This window comes from Octodon degus, unplaced genomic scaffold, assembly GCF_000260255.1.
Source record: "Octodon degus isolate 3935 unplaced genomic scaffold, OctDeg1.0 scaffold00024, whole genome shotgun sequence".
NCBI lineage: Eukaryota > Metazoa > Chordata > Mammalia > Rodentia > Octodontidae > Octodon > Octodon degus.
Window position 1 is genome coordinate 2280530 of NW_004524600.1, and position 23898 is coordinate 2304427.

Consider the following 23898-nt stretch of genomic DNA (forward strand, 5'->3'; position numbering starts at 1 on the left):
CGGTCCCTGATGCTTTGCTAAGCTTGTTCCAAGTAGGTGCTTTAGACCACTGAGCCATCTCTCCAGCCCCTTTTATTATCTTTTAAAGGCAAGTTTTTGGTAAGCAATCGGGGAGCATTGCCAGAGAAAAGCTCTCATCGTAGAAATACACCGATACAACCTAATTATTTTCCTTAAAATAGTTCAAGTTGATCATGTTAAATCTTCATGAGATTTGCTGTTTGTTTCTTAATTATGCAGTCCATTTTTACCTAAATGCCAGTTGGTTTTTCTCTGACACTCTGTTAGCTCTCGCCCACTTCTCCTGGTCTGCATGCTGCTCGCCCCAGCTGCCGTTGACCTGTCATCTCGGTGTCTGAGCAGCTTACAGAGACTGGGTGACTACAATGCACCAGCTTCCGCAAGAGGAGCAGGGAACTCACAGGGAAATAGATGCTCTGCTGGGCCTCAGAGACGCCCAGAACTGGGGACCCGGCACGGCGACATGTGCTCCTGGCTGCGGCCTTAGAGGGGAAGGTGTTCTCCTGCAGGGGAGCCGCCCGCGGACCAGGGGTGTACACAGGGCCGCTGCATCATCCTCAGGCTGTAACCATCCAGGCTGTTGGTTTGGGTTGGTTTTATACCTTCTTAAAGTACTTAACCATATCCACAATTGGGGTTTGTGTCTTTCTTGTTGGTATTGAAGGGAATATATTTTGATAAGATCATCTTTGGTCTCAAAAAAACCAAAAACTTAAATTCAAAGGCTTGTCATCCTGACCACTTTTAAGTGTACCACCGTGAGGCCTGACGTCCATTCACACCCATGTCCTGCCATCGCACTGTCCACCTACAGAACCGGCCAGCTGCCCACACTGAAGCCAGTTGTACCACCAAACACTAACTCCCCACTCCCTCCCGCCAGAGCCTCTGCCGACCACCAGCCTGTGGTCTCTATTAACGGGGCAGCTGTGCTTACCTCATAGACGCGAGACCACACGGCCCTTGTCTCTCTGTGGCTGGCCTATTGGACTTAGCGTGATGTCCTTGAGGCTCACCCGTGTGCAGGGTGTGCGGGAATTTTACTCTTTTTAAGCACGTTTTGGTTGTCCTTTCGCCCTTCTTGGGGCTGTTGGGTGGCTCCACGTGTTGGCTGGTGGGAATAATGCTGCTGTGGGCGTGAATGTGTCATCACACCGTTTGGAAAAGGTTGCACCTTCTTACCTCTTAAACCTTCCATTTTCCGTGTTCTTTTTTCTACCCTTGCTAAATACTTGTGATTTCAAAACTACTGTATTTTAGAGTTTCTCAACATGATGTACTTATGAGAACAGGTGTTCTGGGAAGTATTGCTGATGGCATTGGAGACATGAACGGTGGACTTAGATTTGTACTTTTTTTTTCCTTACTAGGGTTTGCCGTCACAGCACAGGTGGACGAACATCAACATCTCAGCCGGATCTTCATAAGTGACGTCCTTCCTGATGGCTTGGCATATGGCGGAGGTCTGTGTGGCACCGTGTCTCTGTTCTCCTAATCTCAATCTGTGGCTAGTGAAATTTTCTTTTTACAGTTTTGCCAGAAAATGTGTGTGTGTGCGTGTGTGTGTGTGTGTGTGTGTACACTTCCCTGGTGGCACTGGGGATCTGATCCACAGCCTCTATCCTCAGCTACAGGCCCAGCTCTATTGGCTTTATTAAACTCTGAAACGGGGTCTCACTAAGTTCCTCACACAAGCGTGGAGTTTGTAATCTCCCTGCCTCAGCCTCCCAGAGTACTGAATTTACAGATGTCAGCCAGCACAACTGGTTACATCCGGGGATAATAAAGAAAGTAAGCTTTAGCGTTTAATAGAAAATGCGTATACATGGAGAGTGTGTGTATAAACAGGCTATCTGCACATTTACAGAGGGAAGGAGAGGATGGGAGAGACAGACAGACAAACGCAGATGAAACAAACGTTATGTCCCAGGCCTTAATACCAGCACTAGAAGAACTATTAGTGAGTAGTTACTCAAATTGTTTCCAGTTCAATCTAATCTTTCTAGTGTTAGCTTTAAGAGAGCTTTTTTTTTTAAGCTTCTTATGCACCATACATAGTATTGATTGTGCAATTACTTTGTTTTAAGATAGGTCTCACTATGTAGTTCAGGCTGGCCTTGAACTCACTCCATAAATCAAACTGGCCTTGAATTTTTGGGCATCTTCATGCCTCAGCCTCCTGAGTGCTGGGATTACAGGTGTGTGCCACCACGCCCATTTCATTTTGTTATCAGTGGCATCTAACTCCTACACATTATGGTGTGTTCCTCCAGGAAAACAACAAGGAAACAGCCCTGCCAAACACATCCTTTGAGTCTGCAACCTTCTTTCATCTTAAAATTTCTGTCAGTAGAGCTGGAAGGTTGAATACTATGTGTCCTGAGAGGTCAGAATGCTGTCAGACATGGCCCCAGGGCATGGGTGTGGGCAGGAACATGGTCATCCTAAATTGGAATTTCCAGACTATAAACAATGGAGAATAGAGGGGATACCATTAGAAACCGTGCAGAAGCAGCTGGCTGCGCAAGGCCCAGGGGGCCTGTGGGGCCACAGTGAAGCATGGTGATACGTGGGTGGCTTTGCACACAATGTTTCTTTTCTTGGTGCAGTTTTAAAAGGATTCAAGTGGAGATCTGTGGGTTCAGGGTGGCTCTTGGGGTTGAGTGTTACCTGGAGTCCCTGGGTAAAACTAAGCAGCAGCACTGAAGGTGGTTCCCGGAAGTCATCTAGTAACTTCATCACTCTTGACGACAAGATTTTTCTAGGGGCAAAAAAAGATTTAAAATACTATTGTGGGATACTGGACTCTTTTAGAATATTTTTCTGAGTTTACACACCTGTGATATTCAAATAACGGAACTTAACAAAAAAAACGGGTATACAGATGAATGTCCATTTTGTACCTGTGTATTCAAAGTGGTTAGGATAGATATATAGTTACATTTTCTTAATGAATAGAGGGATTTGTTCTAATGGTGTTTGTAAATAGGATATCAAGTCCGCATCTTGTACAGCAATTAACCACTAAGAAGAATGTATGCAGTGTGTTAATTATTGAAACTGTCCTACCGATTTGATTTGAAACTGTCTCATTGCTATTTGTTTATCAATAAAACTATGGCAAAAAAAATAAATAAGTTAAAAATAAAATATTTAGCATTCTCAAAAAAAAAAAAAAAAAAAAAAAAGATTTTTCTGTGGTAGCCTACTTGTCTCTGTGAGTGTGTGTCCCTGAAAGAACGCTGGTTAAAATTTAATAAAATATATACCAATACCAAAAAAAAAATTCTGTCAGTAATCTTATATCTTTTCATTCTGTTTCTCCTTCCTTGTTCGCAGGATTGAGAAAGGGCAATGAAATCATGACCTTGAATGGGGAAGCTGTGTCAGCTCTTGACCTTAAGCAGATGGAGGCCTTGTTTTCTGAGAAAAGTGTTGGACTTACTCTCATTGCCTGGCCTCTGAACACAAAAGCAACCCTGTGTACTTCCTGGTCAGACGGGGACCTGTTCTCCAGGGACCAGAAGCCTCTGCTGCCTTCCCCCAACCAGTCCCAGTTGCTGGAGGAATTCCTGGACAACTTGAAAAAGAATCCAGCGAATGGTGAGGCTGTGTACCATCTCCTTAACTACTGGTATCAGAGGCCAGAGTTCTGAGGCTGCAGCTTTGGTTACAAACCAAAGCTGCTCAAAGAATATGTGCTAATTTCTTAGGAGAAGAGCACAGATGTCAGCCAGAGTAGTAGATTGCATCAAGATTCTATGCCTTTATTTTATAATTATAGTGATTTCATGAAATGGGAAATAATTATTTTTACACAAAATATTCTTTAAAATTGCAGATTGTTTTGCATAAAGGCCAAAGTGGTGAGATGTTGCTTGCTGAGGTGAGCCTAAGGCAAGGCCGTTGTGTAGTGACCTGTTGGCTCTTGGAGCAGTTGGTGTGGTTCAGTTCTGTGGCCCATTTGTCAGGCCCTGCTTTCCTCGAAAAGTAGCAAGCTCTTAAAGTAGGTCACATATTTCAAAACTTCGTAAAGGCCTGAGAGTGAAAAATTATATGCCGGTATATTTTTCTCAAGGTAACATTTCTATATGAGGAAACCATGCGAGGGCTTGAGTTTCTGAGCTTGTCATTCACCCAGGTTTTGTGCATTTCAGTCTCACAAATCAGAGGCTGTGGCTGATGCAGAGCCCGGTCCCCAGAGGACACTGGTCGTGTAGAATTTTTATCCCAGGGCTATGCAGAGTCATTTGTATGCCTTACTGCATCGATGCTGGCTTCCAACTAAGATCCCTGAGTGATTGCCAAAAATGAATGCAGAACTCAAAAGACAAGGTGTTAGGATAATGTAATGACCCGGGAAGTTTATTAGGTCCCTTTCGAATTAAAAAATCAGATTGTAAGATTTGTGATTCAATAAGGCATCTGATGCTTTCTCCTCCATTCTTGAGTCTGTCTTACCATTTAAAATATTACTGAATTGACTACTGGCATATAAAAGTGTCATTAAAACAAAAATTATAATGGAATGAATTAGTTACTTGGTTACTCTCGGGCCATCATTCAGCTACCCTCAGCTGCTGCTACCAGCCTGAGTGTCCCACAGAGTACGTGCCTGTGTCCATTTGCTCGATTCATTACTCTTGAGGGATGCATTCTGAACCTGTGTTCCACATTTGTGTATTTTATTAGAAGAAATCACTGCAGATTATATATTTTTGAAAATTTCATGAATGAATTGCTATTGACAATAACAAAAGGGACAGATTTGCCTTTTTTAAAAGAGTAAAGATCAAGTAGATGCATGAGGCTTGCTTCTTTTCTTTCTTTCTTCCTTTTTTTTTGTTTTTTTTTTTTTTTGTTTTTTTCATTTGTGTATTTGGTACAGGGTCTCACTCAGACCTGCAGTGGTCCTTCTGTTTTCAGCCTCCCCAGTACTGGGATTACAGACATGTGCCGCAACACCTGGACTCTGTCACTGGCTCAACATGCCCCTGGGCAGAGTCTGCAAGGCATGCGGGACCTGCGGACTGGGACTGGGGATTGAATCCTTGTCCCTGCGTTGCCAAAGCAGGCACTTAGTCTGCTGAGCTATCTGGCTGGCCCTTATGTCTTACTTTTTACAAGGAAACAGAATAAAGAAGCAGTTGTGGATGTCTCAGACAGCTCCACTGTTGCTCGTCCTGGGTGGCCACTCCGAGGGTCTGAGCCTTGGTAGCTTCCGATGTGAGGAGCAGGCATCTGTGTGCACAGAGAGCTGAGCTAGTGGGATGGTGGCAGTGCTTCCCCACAGCTGGCTTTCCACTACTAGCCTTCAGTGCATGGCAACACATGCCTCTGCAGGCTCCCTTCCTGCATGGGGTGTCCCTGCCAGCCAGGCAGGAGCCCCTGTCCCCTTCTTGGCTGGGTTCCTGACAACACCACCCTGTGGGGTGGCATTCTCCCAGACAGCACACCACCCCACTGCCCAGGTTTTACTGCCTGCCCCCTCTGCTGAGCTCCAGGGCGCTGTTGCATGGTAACATGCTTATGTTGGAGACATGGCAGCCACAGGGGAGCACTTCTGTTTTCTTTTTCTTCTGTTTGAGTAGTTGTCTGGCTTGTAAGAGAAGTTAGATGTCTTACGGAGAAGTCTATCTGCTCTGAAGGTTGGAGGGAAAATAAAATATAATGTGGGTGGGTGAGAAATTGAAAAAGACAAGACCGAGTCGCTCATTTATACATTTTATGTTGTTTACAAGAGACACCTGGGTTGTGGAGGCGCTGAGAAGCAGCTTTGGGAGGAGCACACAGGCTCTGAGTCAGACTTGGGTTCCTGTCCTGGGCTGTGCAGCCCTCAGTGGAGCCTTCAGCTGGTGCAGTGGGCCTTGGAACATGCTACCCATCTGCCTTACCGTTTATGCTGCTCTTCAGAGGACCCCAGCAATCGGGCCCAAGCTGCTCACTACAGCCTTTTCCACACCTTTCCCAAGCTTTCTGCTTGTCTCACTTCTTGCTCTCCAGATTCCCTTCCAAAGAAGCTTCTGCACTCAGTCCTTGCGTATACTGCACTTTTGTGGGAAGCCCATGAAGACCTTGGTCTTGATTTCCTCTTCTAGAGCTGCTTCCCTGCCGCAGGGGCTGCTGGGAAGTTGAAGGTGGTCATGCATGTCATGTGACCTGCCCACTCCATGTGGGCAGGTGTCTGAAACCCTAATTCTCCGCCTCTACTTTCCTTTGAAGTTTAATATTTTATTGGATGTTATTTTGATTCACTTTTGTTTTTTGTATTTAGTGCAGATTCTACAGGGTCTCACTACGTAGATCGGACTTGTAGTGATTCTTCTGTTTTCAGCCTCCCAAGTGCTGGGATTACAGGCGTGCGTCACCATGCTCAGTCTCAATCACAGTCTCAGCGAGCTCCGGGGGTCAGGGCCAGCACGGCACACCGGGGATCTAACCTTGGCCGCTGCACTCTACCTAAGCAGGTGCTTTAGTCCACTGAGCTATCTGGCCGGTCCCTTGATTCACTTTTGCCATGCAATATAAAACTGTAAAAAAATCAAAATTTATACAAGTGAACATTTAAATGACTTTGTAAAACAATGTTTAACATATATAACTTAGAATTAGGCTTACCAGTGGACACTTTAGACTGTCTTAAAATTTCCATTACTAGAAGGTGGCTATGTACTTGAAAACAGGAAGCCTTTATGTCCTTTTCCAGAGAAGCTGATTTTCTGCTTGTTAATGACTCTTAAGGGGAGAGAATGTGTGTGTGTGTGTGTGTGTGTGTGTGTGTGTGTGTTTAATAGAAGCTGTAAGAATGTCAGAAGGTAGAGGAGAAGAAAGCCTTAAGCATTTGTTTGGTGTGTGCTTTGAGGATCCCAATGTAATATTTATTGCCGCCCTTCCTGAGTGTTTAAAATGTATGAGGCCCTGAGTTCCATCCTCAGCACAGAAGGCAAGAGAAGCCATCTGCATTTCCTTAGGCAAGAGCACCCAACTGTAAGGCAGCACTCGAAGCTGAGGCTGATGGCAAGTGTAGGCCCAGACTGCACAGCGTAGCAATTTAACAAGACTCTACTTCAACATAAATAGTTTAAGAAAAGGTCTGTGGATGTAGCTTGGTTTGAAAGTTCTGAGTTCAGTCCCAAGTACCAAAAGAAAGAAAGGCAGAAGCAAAGAGTTTGAGGCCCCAGGAACAAGCTACCGTGAGCTCAGGGCTTTTGGTCATCCAGACATTGTGTTAGTTAGCTTTAGTCTCTGGATTAGTCTGGAGGGGATGAAAGCTCTCTCTCTCTTTCTCTATCTTTGATGGAAAGAAGTGATAGTTACACCGGCAGGTCTCAAAGAGGCAGGGACATGGTTGTGGGCAGCTGTTGAGGATCTGTATTTTTCTGGAAACGAGGCATCCTGTTGCTATTTGAGACTCCTTGATCTGTGTAATGTTTAGTGAAATAGGCCTCAGACTTCACAGTGCAGGCCCAGAGGCTGAGAGGAGTTTCAGAAAGCATGAATGCTTGGGTCCTGCTCGAGAGTGCCTTCTTCAGGACGTCAGGGCAGTGCAAGCGCTGCCCCTCACCAGCCCAGGTGGCTGCCTGTGGCTGAGTGACCCTGAGTGGCCTCTGCCCTTTACACTGTTCCCCGACCACTGGTGGGCAAGACATGAGTCTGAACCCAAGCAGCCTGTTCACTGTTTCGGGAGCCCTTCTCTGCTGAGGTTTTGAGGATGAAGAGGTGTCAATCTGTCACCATCACCAAGTGTTCAGAGCACAGCCCCTGAGTTTCAGCTAAGGAGACCCTGCACGCTGTAGCAGAGGCCCATGCGGAGAAGTGTGGAGTACCCATGTCACCAGCCTCACCCTCTGGCGCCTGTGGTCCTGAGGAGGAGGACAAAGGGAATACCCTCCCTCGTTCAGTATTGAGTTCCTTTGCCTTCTGACATGAATGGCCATTTCATTCTGGCCTCTAAGGGTTGAATTTCTGTTCTGGTTATCCATAGCAGGGAGCGGAAATGTCCATGAGCTATATTTGACTGGAGCGGAAATATAATCTGTGAAGACTTTTATAGACAGAATTAATTTTACCACTGGAATTCCCCAAGGATGCCAGTGTTATTTTAGAGCCAACAAGGCCCCTATTGAAGAGATTGGCTGGACCAAAGCTGTTTATACTGGGATCCTGTTAATGCTGCTCTTGTGATTTATGTATGAAAATCCCTTTGCTAGCCTTTGCCATCTCTTGAACAGTTCCAGCAGCTTTTAGGAAAGCCTCCTTGGGCACAGAGCTCCTGAGTGAGTCTTCACATGCACACTGGACTTCTTGTGGACGTTGCTGTATTCGCCAGCTATAAACAGCCTGCTTAGGATATGGGCTAGATTGGGCAGGAGACAAAATAGACCTGTGTTCCTGCTCCACTAGGCAGGATGAAGCCTGAGAATGCTTTCCAGATGGGGAAAGTAATTGTGGCCTGAGGTTCTTTTGGAGCTCCCCAGCGTTTTGAATCCCTATCGCTTTCAATTGATGTCTGAGAGGTACAGAGTCTTAAGCAACCAGAAGCCACTTAGAATTAAATTTGCTCTGGGATGGCTTGCGCATGGGAGTGTGTCCATCCATTGTATAGCTTTTTACCAGTGGAAGGAATTACAGAGCCGGCTTGATGCGGCAGACCCACTTATTTCCTGTTTATGAGAGTGAGGGCATTTTGGCTTCGTAGTTTGTTTAGAATGACTAACAGTATTTAGCTTGGAGAATGCTCTGTTTGTGTGTATAACTGCTGTCACTGAGTCTGTCTGGCAGATACCCAGGTTCCCGGTTGAAAAAACACATTCTTGTTCCTAAAGAAGGGTGGTGCACTTTTTTAAAAAAAGTGTATTTAGTACAGGGTCTACAGGGTCTCACTACACAAATAGGACTCCTAGTGATCCTCCTGTTTTCAGCCTCCCAAGCACTGGGATTATGAGCTTGCGCTACCATGCCCAGTCTCAATGGCTGTTTTAGCGTGCCCCAGGGGTGAGGCTGGCACAGCACACTGAGGATGCACTTTTTTTTTAAGTGTTTTTTTTTTTCCCCCTTGGGAAATACTGATTTTACCAGTACTTGGGACTTTGGTCTAAGAAATCTTGGTCCCTTACAACTGTGCTGCAGGTGGCATTCAGTGCCTCAGAATAAGCATGTGGCTTTCTTTGAGCAGCAGAGGGAATTAGCATCCTTGGATACCAGTTTCCTTATATAACTGAGTTCTGTTTATGAATTTCTTTTTTTTTTTTTCACCCTCAATCATCTCTTCACTTAGTTAACTTTTTTTTGGCTACATTTTGCAGGTACATAAAAATGAATTAGATGCTATTGTGTGTTTTCAACAGTAGGGCAAAAAATGTAACATTTTTTTAGTAACTCACTTAAAAAAATTAAAAACCTTTTTGTAGAGAAGGTAATTAGAGGTCATGGGAGGGGAGGTTCTTCTAATATTTGTTTTCTTGAAAATAAGAGGACTCCAGAGTTGAAGACATGGACTCGTGGCCTTAGAGGCAAAGAATGGATGCTGGAAGGTCAACACTTGAGCCGAGCACTGCGGAAGCCCAGGTTGCAGACCTGAGAGGGCAGCGGGTAGGGAGGCCATGCACAGCCAGCAGCCTGGGATGCAGACACTGGAGGCGGAGGCTGTGGGACAGAGGTGGCAAGTCAACTGGGGCAGATTGCAGGAAACCCCAAACTCTGGGAACATCAAACACACTACGGCATGTATCTGGGAAGAATTGGATCTGAGCACTGCATTACTTTCCTCTACTTCTTGCAGAGTATAGAGGACAAGTTTGGTCTTCTTTTTTTTTGTTTGTTTTTGTATTTTTAGGGAAGGGTCTACAGGGTGCTCAGGGTCTTACTACTAGATCAGACTCATAGTGATCCACCTGTTTATAGCCTCCCAAGAGCTGGGATTACAGGCACGCGCCACTATGCCCAGTCTCAGTTGCCATCTCGGGGCGGGGCCAGTACGGCAGGCCCAGAGCTCAAACCCTGAGCCCCTGCACCTGCTTGCAGCACTTTAATCTGCTGAGCTAGTTGGCTGACCCAAGTATGGTCATTTAATAACCACTGGAGTGTGGTTTGAAGACCTGGTCAGTGGATCAGCTCTATTATTCCATCATAATAGTTTCCTTTCTTTGCAGCAGTTTTGTTTCTAGTGAACAAAAGGACCCTGTAAAATAGGAAAAGGCTTGGGCAAGGAATAAATACATGAATTATTGTAGGTTTCCTATAAAACCTCAGTACTCCTCAGCACTGGGAGGCTATAGTATACTAATGGTTCATCCTCATCGTCACCGGTCCTCTGTCACAGGCAGGATAGTGCCCTGAGGCCTGTGATAGAGGTTGCTGGTGGTGAAGAAACATGCCACAGCAGGGAGGATAAGGAGTGCTGTGACTGGGGGACGTTGGTAAGGAAGGGTTGCTAGCGCTTGGAGTAGAAACCTGTCCTGTGATAGCTCTCTCAATGTTAAATGCAAACATAATCATTCAGGTAAGTCTGAAACTGTCTGACAGCACTAACACCCTCTGAAACCCCTGTTGGCCATGCCATTTTTGATGACATTTGGAGTCGCTTGGCCTTCAGCGTGAGCCAGATCTCTACAGAGTGCTGCTCCGTGAAATGGGTTCTCTGTGGGACCGTGAGGCTTCACTGGCCCATTTCGCAGGTGACAAGAAACATCGCACTTTTCCTGTGCGTGTTAGGAGTGCCGGCTGCCCAGCAAGGCTTGCTTGCATTTCTATGTTTATCTTTCTTTTTTTGTAATGGGCTTCAGTATGAAATTGTATTCCTGACTGTTCCCCACAGTGAAGGAACTGAGACCGTTTGAAAGGACCCAACGCGGGTGCCTGTTCAGCTGTCACTTTCAGAATCCCCTGCATTGCTGACAGTGTCCTCAGTTTTTCAGATCAGTGACACATGCGCATGGTCTGACATCCCAGCAGGATAAAAGGTGAAGCAATGATAACAGCTGAATCTTCCACAACTATATAGAGCAGTGGTAAAAGCATGAACATCCCAGGCTCAAGTCCCAGCTCCAGGCTGTCCCACGGACTGACTGTGTACCTTTGGGCAAGTCACGTAGTCTAACTTTAGCTTCAGCAACTCAGAGTGTTCTAGGATTTTCATGGGATCAATGAGCTAATGTTTGGGAAGCACTGGGTAGTCCCAGATACATAATAAAGACTACCTAAGTGTGTGTTCAGTAAATAGTTACTGTTGTGCTTGCTTAGGCAGGCTCGGGGACCAGGGTTCAATCCCCGGCATGCCATGCCAGCCCTGCCCATGGGGCGTGCTGAGAGTGGGTATGGTGGCCCGTGCCTGTAATCCCAGCGCTTAGGAGGTTGAAAACAGGAAGTTCACTAGAATGTGATGTATAGTGAGACCCTGTAGACCCTATACTACAAATGTTAAAAAAAGAAAAAAAGAGTTGATCACTGTTGTTGATCATCTTTGTTTATAAAGAAAGCCTAAGTCTGGCTTCAAATAATGGTATATAGAATATTATTCATATAATGTACTTAACATTGTTGAAGTTGGGAGAATCAGAAATATTTTTCCTCTACTTCTCTGAGAAGAATATAATTTACCTGTGTGAGTCTTCCTGGGGAAACCAGGAGGCAAACCACCCAAATGTACTGAGTTCTTTTTTAAATTTTAGACTCTTACTGTTAATATTCATCCATCACAATTTTAGCTATACTGTTTATGTACATAGTTCAGTTTTAGGATGAAAGAAAAGAGAGAAACTAGTTGCAAAACACAGACTTAAGTAATAAACAGTGGTTTTGAGTTTAAAAAAATCATTATAAATCTCAAAGAGCTTTAATTTTGTGGGGTATGTACTCTTTTGTTTCTTTTTCTTTTTTGAGACAGGGTCTTACCGTGTAGTTCGGCTAGGCTTGGGTTCACTGCCTAGCCCAGGCTGGCTTTGAACTCATGGTGGTCCCCTTGCCTCTGCCTTCCGAGAGCTTGGTTACAGGCATGCACCACGATGCGTAGCTAAGCAGTACTTACTATCCTAGGAGTTTTCAAAATAATTTATTATATAGAAATAGTGAATTAACTTTATATTAATTCATTAAATACATTTTTAATACAGTGTCCCCCCTGCAAAAGGAAAAAGTAGTCTTGTTTTGGATTTTTGCAAGTTTTTTCAATGTGTATCTTAAAAGAAGACAGCGGAGTTGTCCTTCGGCTTTCGTCTTTGTATGTGGCCACGTTGCCGTGCGTGGTTGAGGTGGAAGTGATCTGATGACTCTTCAGTCACACATAGATAAGTGTGGTTGGAAATGGAGTATTTTTATGGTCTTTTCAGACAGTTACCATTCTTTGGTATTATTCTGAACTTCAAAAAATGATCGTATCTTCAAGTGTAGTTGTAACATGGAATCTGAGATGTTGGTGGACTCTTTTACTTGGTAACTTTAAGATCCATTTAAGATCTTTTACTTGTGAATTGTTTGTAATGTTTGTTTATTCAGAAAGCATAGGGTCATCTTGCAAATGTGGCAATTTTCCATACACAATATTAAAAATTATATTTAGATCTCATTGGAAAATTGGAAAGATCTTTAAAACTGGGGACAGTGATAAGTAGGAATCTGAGATTTTAAGTTTTGCTGAAAAGTTAGAATTACATGCAAAAACTTGTCAATTATTTTTTTTTCTTTCTTTCTTTCTTTTTTTTTTTTTTTTTGCAGAACCGGGTTTTGAACTCATGCCCTTGTGCTTGCCAGGGAAGCACTTATTCCACTGAACCATCTCCCCCGCCCCTGAATTATTTTCTTAGAAGGCTCATTTTGTCCATTTTAAAGGGCACAGTTCTTGCTTTTTGAGTAAAAATTATGTTTTGTGAAATAATCAGTTGAGTTCGCAGCATCGTTGCCTAAGTGCTTTTCCTCAAAACTACAGATGTTCTTTATTAGGGAGGTAGCCGAGGAGTTGAACGTACTTTCAGAAACTGTGAGCAAAGGTCGGATTCAGAAAAATTAACATTTTGTGTTGCCTTACTGAGGATCCCTCCCTCCCTCCCTCCCTCTGTTCCATGCTTTCCTTTTCTCTCCCCTCTCCCTTTGCCTCTCCACCCCTCCCCTTCCCTTCTCGCCCATCTTAGAACTTGTGACAACCTTCCTGCCTTAGGTTTGTGTCTCCATGCTCAGCTTCCCGTGTTGCTTCATGTTAGTGTCATCAGGACAGTTCACAGCTGTTGCATAATTCATGCAAATGTCCTCAAGGGGAAGGTAGCAGGTGACCTTTGTATATTGTGATATTTCTAAATTTGGAGATCTCTTCAAAGGGTACTAGTGTCCCCAGGATACTGCAGAAGGCACATGGAGAAGGGTTGTTCAAATCTACAGGAGAACACTGATGTCCAGGTTTCAGGGTCACTTTCCAGAGAAGGGCTCTCTTGTGTTGCATTCTGAAGGCTGCAGAGGTAGAAGAGGAGGCAGAGCGTGTTTGGGGGCGGGGAGGCTTGCTCTGGGGAAGTGTGTGACTCCTTTGGGACTGCCGGAGTCTGTGCAAAGTGTACATGTGGGAGTAGCCTGGGACAGGTGACAGGGGGCTGGAAAGTCAAGCTGGGGAAGACCGATCCTCAGGGAAGAGTTCTAGAGTGGCCTGATCACATGTGGATGTAGGCTGATGGGCCACCCTGGTGCCAGCCAGGGAAGCGCAGTGGAGCTGCTGGCGGCCCCAGGGAGCAGTAGGGAGGCTGCAGAGGGCAGGGATGGGGTGAGAGGTGAGGCTTCGTGCGGCCCAGAGGCCCCTTTGCATCCCTTCCTCAGAGCTCTTAGATAGATGAAGACACTGCCCTCCCTCATCTGAGGGACTCTGTTTTTCTTGCTTGTAACTTCCCAGGTAAAGGTAGAACCACCCAGTAGGTATCTGAGAAGAGTAACAGTACTCAGGATGTGAAAAGGACCAGAGCCCAGATGGTCTACTTTCAGCATTCACCTGACATTTCAACAGGATGCTAAGGCTGATGTAGTTTATTTAAATCTATAGCTAAGAGGGGAATCAGGGACCAAGGAGATAGCTCAGTAGCTTAAGCCCTGCCTGGTAAGCAAAAGGTTCTGAGTTTGACCCCTGGCACAAAAAAAAAAAAAAAAAAGGAATCAGGTATTTTTTTTTTTAATTTATTGAGAAAGAAGTAGCAATAAGATAGTTTCAAAACAGGTTAGTACAGTTATAATAATTAATACGTTGCATATTGTGAATCAGGCCTTTATCTTATAATTAAATGCATAGTGCAAATAATTTGAGTTGGAGAATTTTTGTTTTTTACCTTCAAGTTGAGAAATAAACTTCTGTACTGAATCCTGAAATCAGCAACTTGAAATACAGTTTCCTGCCCACATCACCTGCAAAGAGCATGCTCAGAGCTGGGAATAATGGCACACACCAGAATGTGGGAGGCTGAGGCAGGAGGATCATGACTTCAAGCCCAGCCTGGGCAATTTAGTGACTTAGCCTCTGCCTCAAAAAAAAAAAAAACAAAACAATAAAAACCCCACAAATTCAAAACAACAATAACAAAGCATCCTCAGGTCGAGCCTGAGTCTGAGGAAAATAGTGGTCTCCAGAAAAAAAAAGTCATAAAAATTGTTTTCTTTCATCTGACAGATGCTCAGTACTGTCTAAGATGTGGCTGCAACTGTGGTTAGAGGCGGGGAATGGGCACCACATATAATAAAGTCCTGGCTCACATGGGGCTTGTTATATTGTAGTATATGGGCATAGAAAATAGGCACAACCTAAGGAAGAGCAGAGGATCACATGCAATATGTGGGACTGAATGCAATGGGGAAAAATGAGATGAGAGCAGGGGGATCAGGAGTGGAGCCCGGTGGTGGCTTGGAGAACAAAGGACATGTTAGAGTGAAAGGTGGAAGGCAGTGAGGGAAAGGAGCCCTGCAGACACCTGGAAGCAAGACTTTCCAGCCCGAGGAGGCAGTAGTTGGTTGCATGTCTCCGAGATGTATCAGTAGGTGACATGTCCAAGGGCCTACACAGGAAGCTGAGCATGTGGGCGCATGTTGGGAATCCCAGCACTCAGAAGCCCAAGGCAGGCAGCCCATGATGTCAGGGCCAGCCTCGGCCACAGAGTGCAACTGTGTCTGAAAACAGTGAACAAACAAAGGACTTACAAAGGACTTCAAGCCCAGCCTGGGCAATTTAGTGACTTACAAAGGACTTACACTGTCCACAGTGCCTTTGCTAAGCACAATGGTGGGGCAGCAGCTCTGAAGTCATGGACAGGGAAGTGGGAGAACACCAAGGGTGGTTCTGGGCATTGTCACAGCTCTGTAGGCCCATGGGTATAGCTCTGAATGGACAGATAGGGGCATGGGAGAACACCAAGCATGGTTCTGGGCATTGTCAGAGCTCTGTAGGCCCATGGGCGGATGGGGGGCTGGCCGCAGACCATCCTACGGTGTGCCCTGTGCTGAGGCCGGCAAGGAGCTGCCCCACATGTTGGAGCAGAGGCATGACACGTGCTGGCCTGTGGAATGGTGCCACTAGATGGGGGCTGAGTGGGGCAGAGACAGGAGTAGGCCTGAGGGAAGGAGAGGGCCAGCCTCCACCTGCACAGGGGAAGGTGGTCCCACCACCAGTGGAGGGGAAGCCTGCTGGGAACAGGGTCAAGCTCAGGGTCAGGCGGGGACAGCTGGGGACGTTAAGTCCTTGTGGTTAGAGAGATGAACTCACCTACTTCCAGATGGTTTTAAAATGGTGATTAATGACAGTAAGTCCATATAATCCTAAAAAACTCATCAAAATTAACGTAAAGAGAAAAGGAGTTATTCAAGAAGTTGCCTCAAGCTTTTTATTCTTCCTGTAAGGTAAATACATTTGGTCATAGGAGAACAAAAATTGGTAGACTTTTTAAATACAATTATGGCACTTGAGTTCCTTTCAGACAATCCAGTTATTGTCTGTTGTGTCTTATAAATTTATTTCTGGTACTATAATACTCTGATGATAAATTGCCAATTATAAATCTTTTTACTTTTAGGCTTTTTTTTTTATTTTTTATTTTATTTTATTTTTTTTTTTATTGCTGCCCTTAGCATGTCCAACATGTAATGAGAAAATGTGGCAAAGTTCAAATGATCCAGTTTTCTTACTTGTTGGTAATTCTGGGCAAACCTACTTGGAAATAGGAATATGAAATTGTCAACAAAATGATTATGTGTCCTCTGCCAGGAGTCCTGTCCCTCCTCCCAACGATCTCTGAAGCCAAGAACTCAAGCTGCCTAATTGAAGGCCAGGCTCTCCTCTACTGTTTTACTTAGCTTTCCAATGCTTAGTTTGTTCCTAAATTGCCAATCTGAATTGAATTCTGACTCTTGTTTTTCCGTTGATGTGTGATCGTGTCTGGCTATCTGCCTCCTGTGACATTTAAGCATCTTTGTGTAGTAGTGTTAGCAAAATTATGTGCATGTTTATTGAATTTCATCATTATTTTATGGAAAATGATTGGAGACAAAAGGGGGCAATGTAAGAAGCCAGGCTTCTTGATGCTCAGTGCCAGGCACCAGCTGTGCCCGGCCAGCAAGCCTCAGCCCGGTGTGGGGTCCTCTGAATACATGTAGGTCAGCATGTATTCTCTGGTGAGGGAGAGGATGAAGACCTGTATTGGGCACATTTGAAAGTAAGGCTTACGTAGACGTTTTCTGGCTTTTCTTAGGAATTGGAATTTGCAGGAGTGGATGAGCACTCCATTTGCATACTTCTGTTCTAGGGTTATAGTCTGTGAAAGTATGGCTGCCTACAGGTCATAGTGGAAGGACTGTAAGCTTTCCGCACTTTGAACTCCAAAAGCATTCTCTCTGTGCCTGTTGTCAAGCTAGTACTAATTGTCTGTGAGTCGTCAGGTACCTACCACTGAAAACCCATTGAAAATGGATTTGGAGGAACCCAAAAACATTTAAATCAGCATCTAGCTCTACTCTGGGTAAACTGCGTATGCTGAGTAGGCAGCTCCTGAATGAAAGGAAAGCTATTAAGACCCTCTTAATGCTAAGTTGAGACGTTGTTGCTGGGAGTGGTTTCTTTTGTTTTGGTACCAGGAGTCAAATTCAGGACCTGGAGCTTGCTGAGAGTGGCTTCTGAGTGATAAAAGAATCCTTGGTGCCCTTTTGATTTGGTCCTGGGGGTTGAACTCTGGACCTTGCGCTTGCCAGTCAGGCTCTTGGGCTGCTGAGCCACCTCCCCAGCCCCTTGGCCCCCATCTTGAGACTCCCCAGAACTCTGTCAGACTGATGCAAACTGGAGCAGTAAAGAAATGTTCTCCATGCCAAAGGCTTCCTTGCACATCTCCGTTGGAGACTCTGGGCTGGCCCACGGCTGTGCCCAGCAGAGAAGGAGATGCCCCAGAGAGGCATCGGAGAGCCTCACTGCACATCCCAGCACACCCAGGAGCCCAGCTGGCGACCCACCTGTCCTGCTCTGCAGTTTTAACAGGTTGACTGGGTAGCTGTGACATACATAGACCAAAACTATAACAGGAGGGAATAATAATTTCTGCAGGACCAGTGCAGGTCAGTGCTGAAAATATACAGTATGTTTTGAGTGGAACTTGGGGGTAACAGCATTTCTAAAAGGGCTATATCTTGAAGGGCTGGCCAGGCAGCTTAGTGGACTAAAGTGCCTGCTTAGGCAGGCACAGTGGCCGGGGCTTGGGGCATGATGAGACAACAGTTGAGACTGGGTGTGGTGGGCTACACCTGTAATCCCAGCAATTGGGAGGCTGAAAGCAGGAGGAACACTACAAATCCGATTTATTTAGTAAGACCCTATACTAAATATGTTTTTAAAAAAGGCTACAGCTTGAGAATGGGGTATTTGCATTCTAGTTCCTGGCCTTATTATATGTGACCTTGGACAGCTTACTCTTAACTCCCATTTCCTTTACTCTTTTTTATTTTTATTTTGTTTTATTTTTTGGTACTAGGGATCAAACTTAGGACCTTATTTACCAGGAAGGCACTTATTCCACTGAACTATCTCCCCAGCCCCTTAAAATTAATTTTCTTTTTTGAGACAGGGTCTCACTATGCAGTTTGGGCTGGCCTTGTGCTCACTTTTTGTAGCCCTCAGCCTGGTCTCAAACTTGCAGTGATTCTCCTGTCTCAACCCCCAAGTGCTAGGATTACAGGCACATGGCACCATGCCCAGTTAGAAATTAACTTTTATTATAAACCTATTACTTGAACTTATTTTTTGACCCAATCAAAGAGTTGGTATTTTCATCTATTAACATAATTTTTTTTGGAGGGGGCAGGGCATGGGAGGATTGAACTCAGGACCTTGCACTTGCCAGGAGGGGCTTATACCACTGAGCTATCTCCCCAGCCCCTTTACTCTTAAAACAAGGGATTTGACAAAGCAGTTTAACTTTTTTTCCTTTCTGTATGATTAATTTATTTAAAAGAAAGAATGTAACAGTAGAAATGTGCATTTCTTACAAAAGTTTATGCAGTGAAGAAAGACAAGTTATAGATCAAGCACTCCATTTGGTTTTTGCAATGACTCTCATTACCTCTTTAAATAGAGTCAGGTCTTGACTGCTGCAGTGAAGGTGTTTGTTAAGGCTCTGTAGTAATAGCAGGCTGTCCTGATGCGAAGATCACAGAGTGCTCTTCGAACACTAATTATCCCCTACATCACCCTGATGGAGGCAAGATGTGCTATTATCATTTTCCTCTCACAGCTGGGTAAATCAAGGCACAGACACATGAGGTCACTGGTGACTTGGGCAAGGTCATTGTCAACTGCAGATAAGGGTACAGCTGTTCTGTTTATTTATTAGATCGGGGAGGATGTCTGGATTTTTAACCATGCCTTTTCCTTTTAAACATTTTTCTCAATATACACAGTAATACTTTGCCTCACAGTGAAGCAAATTTAGATGTTACTGGAGTGACGTCCTTGTTATCTTATCTTGGTCTTGACTGGGGGTGGGGGTGGCAATGGGGAGCTGCCTGCCTTGTGGCCGTCTATGGTTTTCTCAACTCAGGGAATCAGTGTTTACAAGAAGGGTTTCACTCTCTTCATTCTTGTGTCTTTTTGATGGTTCATAGTGGTGTTCATAGAGCTTGGAAACATGTGACCATGTATTTCATGTGAGATGATACTTTCAAACAAACTTGCGATGGAGTTTGACTGTAATTCTAACTTCTCTTATGCAAACTATGCATTGACATTTCTGTTTTTATAAAATACTGAGTGTAATTCCTATTCTATACAGTACACCATTCATAGTGTCTGGCTCAGGGGTTTGTGATATGTTCCTGAAACTGCGACCACGATCCCTGTCTAATTCCATCATATTTTTGTCGCTTTAGAAAGAAACCCTGAATCCATAATAAATGAGTCTCTGCTGCACACCCCCAAGCTCCTGGCAGCCACTGATCTGGTTTGTTCTAATGAATTGGTCCATTCTGAACATTTAACACGCTGTGGAATTGTACAGCGCATGGTTGATCATGTTTGGTCTCTTTCACTTAACTCAGTGTTTGCTAGGTTAACCCACATTGCAGCATGAGCCAGTTCTCAGCTTTCTTCGTGGCTTAATAACAGTCTATTTTAAGTAGTTTTAATGCAGTAGAACAAGAAGACTTATTGAAATCAGGTTTTTCTCTGATTTTTTTCCTACTATCTTATGTGGACTTTTTTTTCCAGTCCCTCCCCTGTACCCCAGGGCATTGAAATAGAAGTCTGAGTTAGTAGTTCATAAGTTTTGAATTGAAATTCTACTTTATTAAAATTCTTTAATCATCCAAAATGCAGCATTGTCTATTTCCTGGCCTGAAGCTAGTAAGTGTGGCGGGGGGTGGTTCTCCAAGCCTGGGTGGGTATCAGTGCCAGGTGGCACCAGAATCTTGGTTGATGATTTCTTTTATCATTGACTTTGTATTTTTCATTGGCACTGTGAATAAGGTACGCGGAAGGCTTTCTGCTTCCTTCCTCGGGGTGGAGCACGCTGCCTGAGTCAAGCTACACGCACAACAAGGGTGTATGATCAAAATGCTCTCTAAGAAGGTCCGCATGTTGCAGTCAGTGCTGGCGGCTGGCAGCACACTCCTTCTCTGGAAACATCTCCCATATTCCTGGAGCTCTTAAGCATTCTGTGAACTCTAAGCATATTACCTCAGTACGGCTGAGCGGGTCATGGCAGCTTGTTTTTAGGAGAGTGAGGTTGCGTTAAATATTCCCAGACCATAATTTTATAATGAAAAGAGTTACTTTTGCGTTGCGAGTGTTGGGTGTGTGTGAGTAACTGCGTGGAGGAAGTACAGGAAGTGCTCTTTGTCTCCCGCAACTTGGCGTGTGCGGCAGATTATCAACAGGTCAGTTTCAACCACCTGACACTCCATGTTGTATTTTTTGTACATTTATAATTTGTTTTATTATATGTTTCATTTCAGTTTTTCTTGTAGAATTAGCCTACGTCAGTACATTGTCACATGAATAGCTGCTTTTACAGCTGTGGGAGGAGGATGAGAGGACTGGTCAGGTGATTCAACAACTGAGAGCTGGCTAAATAAATATTAATAATTTAATACTTGATTTTATTGATATTTTTCTATTAAGTGAATATTGTATAGTTAAATTCATATGATTAAAATAAATTATTAATAGAAATAACACTAAAAATAAATACAGGTGTTAGATATCCACCTTACATTCCTTTTTAAAAATATATTTTATTGTTTTTCCATAATTTTATTGAGAAACAAATAGCAATGAGACAGCTTCAAACCAAATTGGTAGGACAGTTTCAATAATTCACACATTGCATACATTACTGTACAAGATGAGGACTTGAGATCCTATTTACAAACACCATTAGAACAAATCCCTCTATTCATTAAGAGAATGCAACTATATATCTATCCTAACCACTTTGAATATACAGATACAAAATGGACATTCATCTGTATCCCCTTTTTTTGTTAAGTTCCGTCATTTAAATATTAGAGGTGTGTAAACTCAGCAAAATATTCTAAAAGAGTCCAGTAGTCCATAATAGTATTGGGTCTTCCGCTTCACTGGCAATGTCAGAAATTGTTGACCTGAGTCCCCTACAGCTCAACATAACAGCATGGCTTTACTTCTTATACTTCGTTTTTATACTTTTCTGCTGGATGGTTAAGACCAAGGTAAAGCAGGACCTATGCAACAAGAGTTGTAGCTTTTGGGTCTGATAAGGTCAGTGAAATCCCCTCAGGATTTATCCTGAGATCCTGTACCTCAGATTGTAGAACCTTTGTCAGTGTCAGCCATGTGGATGAGTCATGGCCGTTGCTTGGCCAATGTGCTCTCTGTGAAAGCCTAAAAATGTTTTCTCTCCATGTGATTCTCCTTAGGCACACTCTACATCATTGAACACTTTCCTCTTTGGCCCCATAATCTCCTTGATCAGAAAATTTGGGACACTACCAAGTTACATGATGTTACAGTACAAGGTCTCATATGTCCTGAATCTTAAGTGCCACCTTACATTCCTTATCACCATATTTAAGGCACATGTATGGTTGGCATTTGTTTTTCTCTCTTTTTCTTTGTAGCTGGCCATATCAAGAACATCATGGATTGGATTATAGCCTCAGGTTAAGTGAACTTGGAAGATTTATAAAATGCACATTCTTTTTGCCATGATATTTATGCTGTGGTAGAATTTATTTCTCTGCAAGCTTTATAGTAGCATTCAAACTGCTTCTGGATTTCTTAGACACAAGAACAATAATAGAAAAATGGAGAGTCGTAAGCTATAGTGAGACAAATAGATTGTGCTTTATCTATTTTAGAAGTAATATTTAATAGTGATCTCATTAGTAGTACAGTTTAGAACTTGACTAACCTTTGAATCTGCTCAACTTGGTCTTTTTTAGCAGAATAATACATCTGTTATTTCATTTAAGTGATTTTCTTTTCATTCTGTTGATTGATGAGTAATATTTGCCTGGATGACAGAGCACAGCAAATATCACTGATGAAAAGTGTCACAAACCACTGCATTTAAAAGAAAAAAAAACCTTTGAATAGAATTTAGGAGAATCTAAATTAGTTAAAAAGTAAGCATTGCTACATTACATTTGCACATTAAAATTTAAAAGTTGAGAGATGTTAAGCTTTTCTTTGCAAATGAACACAATGTTCCATGTGCTTTCTGTAACACAGCTGAGTCTCATGAACATGGATGCGGAGTTTTATAACAGCACATACATTTTGAAGGACTGAACACAAATTTTTATTTTGTGTTTCTAAATGCAAGTGTCCCTCCACTGGTAGCTTTGATTTACCAAAATATTTATATTTTCTTAAAATTGCATTTACAGTTAAGAAAAAGCATCCAAAGAAACATAAGGTAAAGGACTTGAATGGGATCCTTTATCTTTTTAAAATTAAATTTATTGGTACACCTAGGTATTTGGGATAATTTCTCAGTTTATTCTGTGATCTAAAATTTGGGATTCTCAGGTGCCGGCCAAGAGGCTCACTGGGTTAAAGCACCTGCAAGTAGGCACAGGGGCCAGGGTTTTGGTCCATGGGCCTGCCGTGGGGAGATCCTGAACACCTCGCAGACCCTTCCCTAAAAAACAAAAAAATGCAACAACAACAACAAAAAAAGATTAGTGATTCTCTATGTGCTGTTCATTTACGGAATTACATAGTGGAAATTCTGAGAAATTAAGGAAATAGAGAAACAGTAAATTAAGAGCATAATTCACATAAAGTATATTATCTGAATAAAAATAATAGGATATGCATATTAAATGTCAAGGGATATAATATAGATAGAGTCAAATTCTAATGCCACAGTGGATTATATAGTTGAAAACTTGATCAAATCACTTAGTATTCATTTGAAATTTCTTTGATACTATTTTTTAGGTATTTTTCGCTCTTGGAAGATGTCTTTTTTTAATTACTGAGACAAAAATACCCAACACCCAAAGTTAAAGGAGAAAGGCTCATTTGACTTGCAGTTTGTAGCAGTTTCAGTCCATAGTGGCTGGCTCCAAGGCAGGTAGATGGCAGAAGGGCTTTGCAGGAGAAGTGTCGCTGGCACTGCCAGGCAGGCAGAAAGCAGCAAGCATTAAGGGATGACCCTAGCTCTCATTCTGTCCCTTCTATTTTATCTGTAAGGGCAGGTAGCACTCACACCCAGGTTGGGGCACCCTTAATTCTACCCAGAACTATGCCAAACCAACCAGTGGATTAATTTAGCAATCACACTGTCTAGATCCAGCTACCCCTGAAAAGCCCCATCCACCCTTAAAAAGCATGAAGCTTTTGGGAGACATTTAGACAAAAGCCATATCAGAAAATTATTCTATGTTTGCACATCAGGAAGGATTTCTTAGATAATTTGATGAATTAAAAATATTTTGAACCTTAAAGTCTGAATTAAATATAATGCTATGTTATTTACCTGAACACTGTATATTTTTTTTGTACTTGGAATCGAACTCAGGACCTTGCACTTGCAAGACAGGTGCTGTGCTCCTTGGGTAGAGGTTTCCCCAGCCCCCATGAACACTGTATTTTTAATTGCTCTAGTGATTGTGTTTTGTCTTCTTTAGGGAATAAGAGCCCAATATTCACTGGGCCCCTCCTCTGGGCAGGTAGCACTCGTACCCAGGTTGGGGTACACTTTACATCCTCTGACTCTAGAGAAACGGTTAAGGTCCTGGATAAGGTAAGAGCCACAGGCAGTTCCAAGGCGAGGTGGCCAGGAGACATTTGGGGAGTTGGTCGGTCTGTTTCTCCTTACGCTTAGTGGTTTGTGGGCAGTGGCGTTTGGTGGTCAGGGCTGCTGTGGTTGCTGAATATTCTGTAGTGCTCAGATTAGTCCT

At 43.5% G+C, this 23898-nt stretch overlaps 1 protein-coding gene and 1 pseudogene across 1 annotated transcript in view; both read left to right on the top strand.

Annotated features, from left to right (window-relative positions):
• The window catches only part of Tiam2 (T cell lymphoma invasion and metastasis 2), a 128490-nt gene that overhangs the window by 58688 nt on the left and 45904 nt on the right, over window positions 1-23898 (top strand). The window contains exons 13-14 of the mRNA XM_023712191.1: window positions 1392-1484; window positions 3361-3624. Of these exons, the coding sequence (XP_023567959.1) occupies window positions 1392-1484; window positions 3361-3624 (357 nt within the window). The remainder of the gene's footprint in view (window positions 1-1391; window positions 1485-3360; window positions 3625-23898) is intronic.
• On the top strand, window positions 2414-2727 carry LOC111815988 (annotated as a pseudogene).